General features: G+C 43.8%; 1 protein-coding gene across 1 annotated transcript; it reads left to right on the top strand.

Annotated features, from left to right (window-relative positions):
* Positions 1-410: 410 nt before the first annotated feature.
* Positions 411-2223, top strand: LOC123165288 (protein CANDIDATE G-PROTEIN COUPLED RECEPTOR 7). The gene has a single exon (XM_044582916.1). The coding sequence runs from the start codon at positions 507-509 to the stop codon at positions 1869-1871; it is 1365 nt and encodes a 454-aa protein (XP_044438851.1). The 5' UTR covers positions 411-506; the 3' UTR covers positions 1872-2223.
* Positions 2224-6683: the final 4460 nt, after the last annotated feature.

The raw sequence follows: 6683 nt of genomic DNA, 5'->3' as shown, positions 1-6683 counted from the left end.
TTGGTTTGATTTGAGTATGTGTAGGGGAAGACAACAAAAGCTTTGATTAGCTGAGGTTTTGGTAACATTTGATTTGATTTCATTGAGTTAATGCAGGACTTGATTTTGGTGAAATCTGATTGGGTTAATACATACATTGTTTCTAGTAGGACAGGGAAATATCGATTTAATTTAAATTATTTCAAACCAAGGAGGGGGGCGCGTGAAGATGAAAATATCCAATGCAGGGGAAGGAGGTGAGGATAATCGTATCAACTCTCCTTTAATAATACTTACTTAGAGATAGAGATAAAGATATATACAGATAAAGATAGAGATAGAGAAGATACTACAATTTTGTAATTTGGAAATCCTGTGAGCCGAATGAGCCCTCAGCCCTCAGCCCTCAGCCCGCTCGCTGCCTTTACCGACAAATCACGCGACCGCGTGCCCACCAAATCCCAAATCCCACCGTCTCCGCTCCCCTCCCCCCCCCCCTCCCCCCCAGATCGCACCAACCGCCGCCGATGGCCGCCGCCCCGCCGCTCGCCGCGGCGCTCCTGGCCGTCCTGCTGGCGCTCGCAGCCCCGGCGGCGGCCGAGATCCGCTCCACGGCGATCCGGGCCGACCCGCGCACCATCATCCCGCTCGACGAGTTCGGCTTCTCCAACCAGGGCGTGCTGGAGCTCAACGTCACCGGCATCGCCTTCGACCCCCCCGCCTCGCCGGACCTCGACCTCTCCCAGTTCGGCTTCTTCCTCTCCACCCTCGACGCCTGGGTGCACGTCCTCCGCCAGCTCCAGGACCTCGAGGTCACCTGCGCGCTCCAGTCTGACCTCGTCAGGCTCGCCTACTCCTTCGACCGCCTCCGCCCGCCGTCCAACCCCGCCGGCGTCCCGGTCGCCCGCTCCTCCTCCTTCACCTACGCCTTCCACGTCACCGAGCCCGGCCAGTACACGCTCGTCTTCGCCAACTGCCTCGCCGGCGCCGGCGGGGACCTCAGGGTCTCCATGGACGTCAGCTCCGCCATGTACAACGTCGACCCGGCCACCGGCCAGCGCGCCTACCTCTCCGTCGGCTCCTCCGCGCTGCCCTCCATCTACTTCCTCTTCTGCGTCGTCTACGCCGCGCTCGCCGCCGGCTGGGTCTCCATCCTGCTGCGCAAGCGCACCGCCGTCTTCCGGATCCACTACTTCATGCTCGCGGTCCTCGTGCTCAAGGGCTTCAACCTCCTCGCCGAGGCCGAGGACAAGTCCTACATCGAGCGCACCGGCACCGCGCACGGCTGGGATGTGCTCTTCTACATCTTCAGCTTCCTCAAGGGGATCTCGCTCTTCACGCTCATTGTGCTCATCGGCACTGGCTGGTCCTTCCTCAAGCCCTACCTGGCGGACCGTGAGAAGAAGGTGCTCATGGTGGTCATCCCCCTGCAGGTAGTGGCCAACATTGCGCAGGTGGTCATCGATGAATCTGGGCCGTATGCCCGAGACTGGGTCACCTGGAGGCAGATATTCCTGCTGGTGGATGTGGTCTGCTGCTGCGCCATTCTATTCCCGATTGTCTGGTCAATCAAGAACCTCCGGGAGGCTGCCCGCTCTGACGGGAAAGCGGCAGTGAACCTGATGAAGCTCACCCTTTTCCGTCAGTACTACGTGGTTGTCATCTGCTACATTTACTTCACGCGCGTTGTGGTGTACGCGCTGGTGACCATCACCTCGTACCGGTACCTCTGGACTAGCGTTGTGGCTGGAGAGATTGCCACCCTTGCATTCTATGTGTTCACTGGGTACAGGTTCCGGCCTGAGGTGCATAACCCATACTTTGCGATTGATGATGATGAGGAGGAGGCTGCAGCTGAGGCACTCAAGTTGGATGATGAATTTGAGCTATGAGTACTAAAATTTGGCGGCCTTTTCCCTGCCAGTGCTACACAGGTGTTATATGTGCTTCTACAGGACAAATGCTTTTCACAAGACAAATGCGATAGACTGGTATCTAGTCCATACCCTTTTGTTTTTCATTTGAAGTTAGTTAACATTTTGCGTTACTGTAATTTGGTATCAACCACCCTGTGCGTGTGTGTGTGTGTGCGTGCGAGTGTCAAGCAATGCAGCAGCTTGATTGTACTTAAATACATTCTTGAGACGAGCTGTTCTTCATTGTACCTCTGTAGCTATTGTTGTATCTAGATGTATACTTTCTGTCTGGTAAAAGAAGTTGACTGTGATTCAGTTTGTTGATTCATATGATGCTAACTGTTGCTCTGAGTTCCGACTTATTCTACATTACCCGTATGCATGTCCTGTTGCTTTTGTTCTGTAGGATCCTTTTGTTGTATAACGGGGAAACAAATTGAAGTCTACAATGCACTTGAGTAGGTGAACACAGAAATTACTGGCTGGTACCTAGAGCAGCACAGTACGTTGCAAATGTTGTTTGTATTTCACATGATTCTGGCCTACTTGCAAGTTTCATGTGCATTATAATTGTGTTGCGTATGCTTTGATGGTACTGCGAAGGTTTAACATATAAGCATCACCTTGATCCTTGAAATTTTGTCCCTCGAGTCAGCACACAGTCTAGTTAGAGTAAACTGCCACTTCTGGTTGTTTGTCTGGTTTGGGATTTTCAGTTAGGACTATTGAGCACACAATCAGCAAAGACAGTAAGTTTCCCCTTGAAATGTCTAATTTGACTATGTCTAGTTGATTTTGGTATTTCAATTCTTGAATAAGGTTATATGTCTTATGAATTTTATCTACAGTTTGCCCTTGTCAAAGTACTGAACTGTTGTGTTGAAAGGTGTGCTGGGCTATGGCCAATCTGGACTTTGATCTTTGCAATTTGTCCCTAGAATCAGTACACTATGTAGTTAGAGTACATCCCCACTTTCGGCAGTTTGTCTGGTTTGGGATTTTCAGTTAGGACTGATGAGCACATATCAGCAAACACAATAAGTTGCCCCTTGGAATGTCTAATTTGATTATGTCTAGTTGATTTTGGCATTTCAATTTGTGAATAAGCTTATATGTCTCTGAATTTTATCTACAGTTTGCGCTTGTCAAAGTACTGAACAGTGTTGAAAGGTGCGCTGGGCTATGGCCAATCTGGACTTTGATATTGTGTCACATCTCATTGCAGCGTTGATTTTTCATAGTTGGGGTAGTATTTTTATTTTAGAGCATCTTTGCTGGATGTTTTCAGAATCGTACTAAACAGTTGTATTATTTACAGTGGTACTCCAGATAGTTTCTCTTGTCTTAACTCAATCATCTTCTTGTATTACATTGTCTTCGTTTTTTCTTCATAGTTTGCTGCATCTTCAGATATCCACTGTTTTGCTATGTCTAAAAATGTTCCTAATTTGATCATAGGAAATGAGCACATAGTTTGAAATTTCGATCTGCTGGACATGATTTATGGCCTGTAGAATGATGTCAGTTTTGTTCTGTAAGTAGAAGACCAAACTGTCTCGCTCACCTGGGATCATAAATTTCATTTTGCTCTGTATATACCCCTCTCCTTTTATTGAAATCAAACTTGGTATCTATGAGACTTGGCATCTCCCATGATTCAATCATTGACACTGGATTCTACAAGGGCAGATAGTTCCATTTCTGGGTCCTTTTAGAGTTTAATGGATCCGGGCCTAGTTAACTATAGGCTTGGGCTTGTGGTTGAATGCTGTCATTGCACTAGCCCATGCTTTGCTTCTGGAGTTGTAATTTCAGATATTTCATTAGCCTGTTCCTGAAGCATGATAAGAGAAGATGCACTCGAGAGCAGCACTTCCTTACATGCAACAACTATAAGAATTTCATTCATAGACATTTTCCAGTCTTTTGCATCTATTCAGGCTGAACCTGACTGCAAGCATGGAAGTTCTCTTTCTGTAACTAGGAAGTTGCTTGCTTTGCTGGGTATGACTGAAAAATACACGCATCTCGTTATGACTAAAAGATACATTGCTTTGGATCTACAATAGAAGATACAGAAACAAGTGAAGTTGACTTAGGTTACTGCCAAACAGGAAGTCAAAGATGCATCCACCTTTTGTTTTTCATTTGAAGTTAGTTACATTTTTCCTTACCGTAATTTTTTTATCAACGATCCTGTGTGTGTTCTTGTGTCAAACAATGCAGCACCTTGATCGTACCTAAATACATTCTTGAGATTAGCCGTTAGTCATTGTACCTCTGTAGCTATTGTTGTATCTAGATGTTTACTTTCTGTCTGGTAAAAGAAGTTGACTGTGATTCAGATTGTTGATTCATATGGTGCTAATTGTAGCTCTGATTTCTGACTTATTATACATTACCTGTATGCATGTCCTGGTGCTCTTGTTTTGTAGGATACTTTTGTCATAGAGGGGAAAGAAAATTTAAGTCTATAACACACATTAATAAAGTTCAACACGGAAACTATTGACCGGTTCCTGGAGCAGCATAATAAGTTGCAAACTTTTGTATTTCACATGATTCTGACATACTTGCATGTTTTATTTATGCATTATCATTGTGTTGCATATGCTTTGATGTTATTGCGAAGGTTTAACATATAAGCGTCACCTTGATCCTTGAAATTTTATCTCTTGATTCAGTACACTGTCTAGTTAAGAGTACGTCCCCACTTGTGGCAGTTTGTCTAGTTTGGGATTTTCAGTTAGGACTTGATGAGCACACATCAGCAAACAGAATAAATTGTCCGTTGAAATGTGTAATTTGACCATGTCTAGTAGATTTTGACATTTCAATTTTTGAATAAGATCATATGCTCTATGAATATTATCTACAGTTTGCCCTTGTCAAAGTGCTGAACTGTTGCGTTGAAGACTGCATTAGGCTATGGCCAATCTGGAGTTTGATATTGTGTCATACCTCATTGCAGCGCTGATTTTTCTCTCTTTGTGACCTGATACACAGTAGTGAGGCATTAATTTTTGTGTGCTATATGAAACCCTTTGACCAGGAACCTTCCAACTTCCATTGTACAAGAAAAATGAGTGGGCTATATAATAAACATGCAAGTTGCACATTGCATGGAACGGTTCGGTTGGACTGAATACTTTTATTGCCCCCCAGAGGACTTATATGCCTCTAGGGAGATTGAATTGCAGTCACATCTTGTCGCATTAGTATAAATATGGAAGGAAAGTAAATTGGCCCCTTGCTAGACTAGGAAAGTAAGTTGGGAGTCCTGGAGGTTTCTTAAAAGTATCATGTCATTAGAAGAGTGAAGAGGTGTATCTTTGCTGCATGTATTTTCAGAATTGAACTAACAGGTGTATCACTTGAAACTGGTACTAGCAGGGGGTAGTATTTTACTTTTTAGAGCATCTTTGCTGGATCTATTTGCAGAAACGTAGTAAACAGGTGTATTATTTATAGTAGTAGTTGCAGATGGTTTCTCTTGTCTTAACTGAATAAAGAGTATTACATAGTGTTATTTTTTTTTCTTCATAGTTTGCTGCATTTTCACATGTACACTGTTTTCCTATGTCTCAAAATGTCCCTAATTTGATCTTTGAAAGTAAGTATGTGGTTTGAAATTTCGATCTGCTGGACATGATTGACGGCATCTAGAATTATGTCTGTTTTGTTTTGTAACTAGAAGACCAAAGTGTGTTAATCATCTGGGATTGTAACTGTTTCATTTCACAATATTCCTTATATTGAAATCGAACATGATGGTGCTACTTGATATTTATGTGACATGGCATCTCCCATGACTGAATCAGAGCAACACTGGATTCTGCAAGGGCAGTTGATTCCATTCCTTGGTCCTTTGAGAATTTAATGGACCTGGGCTTAGTTAAGTATAGGTTCGGCTTGTGGTTGAATGCTACCATTGTCCCAGCCCATTTATTTTCAGAATTGAGCTAAAGATATGGATTACTTCAAAGTGGCACTAGCAGGTTTGGTGGTAGTATTTCTGATTTTAGAGCACCTTTGCTGGACGTATTTTCAGAATCTTTCTAAACCGGTGTATTACTTACAGTGGTGTCTGCAGATGGGTTCTCTTACCTTAGGTACAATCTTCTTGTATCACAGTCTACTTTTCTTCATAGGCTGCTGCATCTTCAGATGTACTCCCTCCGTTCGGAATTACTTGTCTCGAAAATGGATGTATCTAGAACTAAAATACGTCTAGATACATCCATTTCTACGACAAGTAATTTCGAACGGAGGGAGTACACTGTTTTGCTATGTCTCAAAATGTTCCTAAGTTGGTCTTTGAAAATAGGTCTGGTTTTAAATTTTGATCTGCTGGACATGATTTGGGGCATCTAGAATTATGTCAGCTTTGTTCTGTAACTAGAAGGCCAAAGTTTCTTGCTCATCTGGGATCTGAACTGATATTTATGAGACTTGGCACCTCTCATGACTCAATCAGTGACACTGGATTTTGGATTCTACAAGAGCAGCTGATTCCATTTCTTTGTCTTTGAGGATTCAATGGACCTGGGCCTAGTTAAGTACAGGCTGGGGCTTGTGGTTCAGTGCTGTCATTGTGCTAGCCCAGCTTTCTTTGCTTCTGGAGTTGTAATTTCAGATCTTTCATTAGCCTGTCCCTGAAGCATGATAAAGAAGATGCAACAACTTTAAGAACTTCATTCATTGACATATATTCAGTCTTTTGCTTCATTCAGGCTGAACCTGACTACAAGCAAGTCCTATTTCTTCAACTAGGAAGTTGCTTGCTTT

This window comes from Triticum aestivum, chromosome 7D (genome assembly GCF_018294505.1).
Source record: "Triticum aestivum cultivar Chinese Spring chromosome 7D, IWGSC CS RefSeq v2.1, whole genome shotgun sequence".
Taxonomy (NCBI): Eukaryota; Viridiplantae; Streptophyta; class Magnoliopsida; order Poales; family Poaceae; genus Triticum; species Triticum aestivum.
This window is presented reverse-complemented; position numbering and strand designations above follow the sequence as displayed.

Bases quoted from the DNA above. Each gene is read 5' to 3' on its own strand.
- LOC123165288 (XM_044582916.1), top strand. From the start codon at position 507: ATGGCCGCCGCCCCGCCGCTCGCCGCGGCGCTCCTGGCCGTCCTGCTG.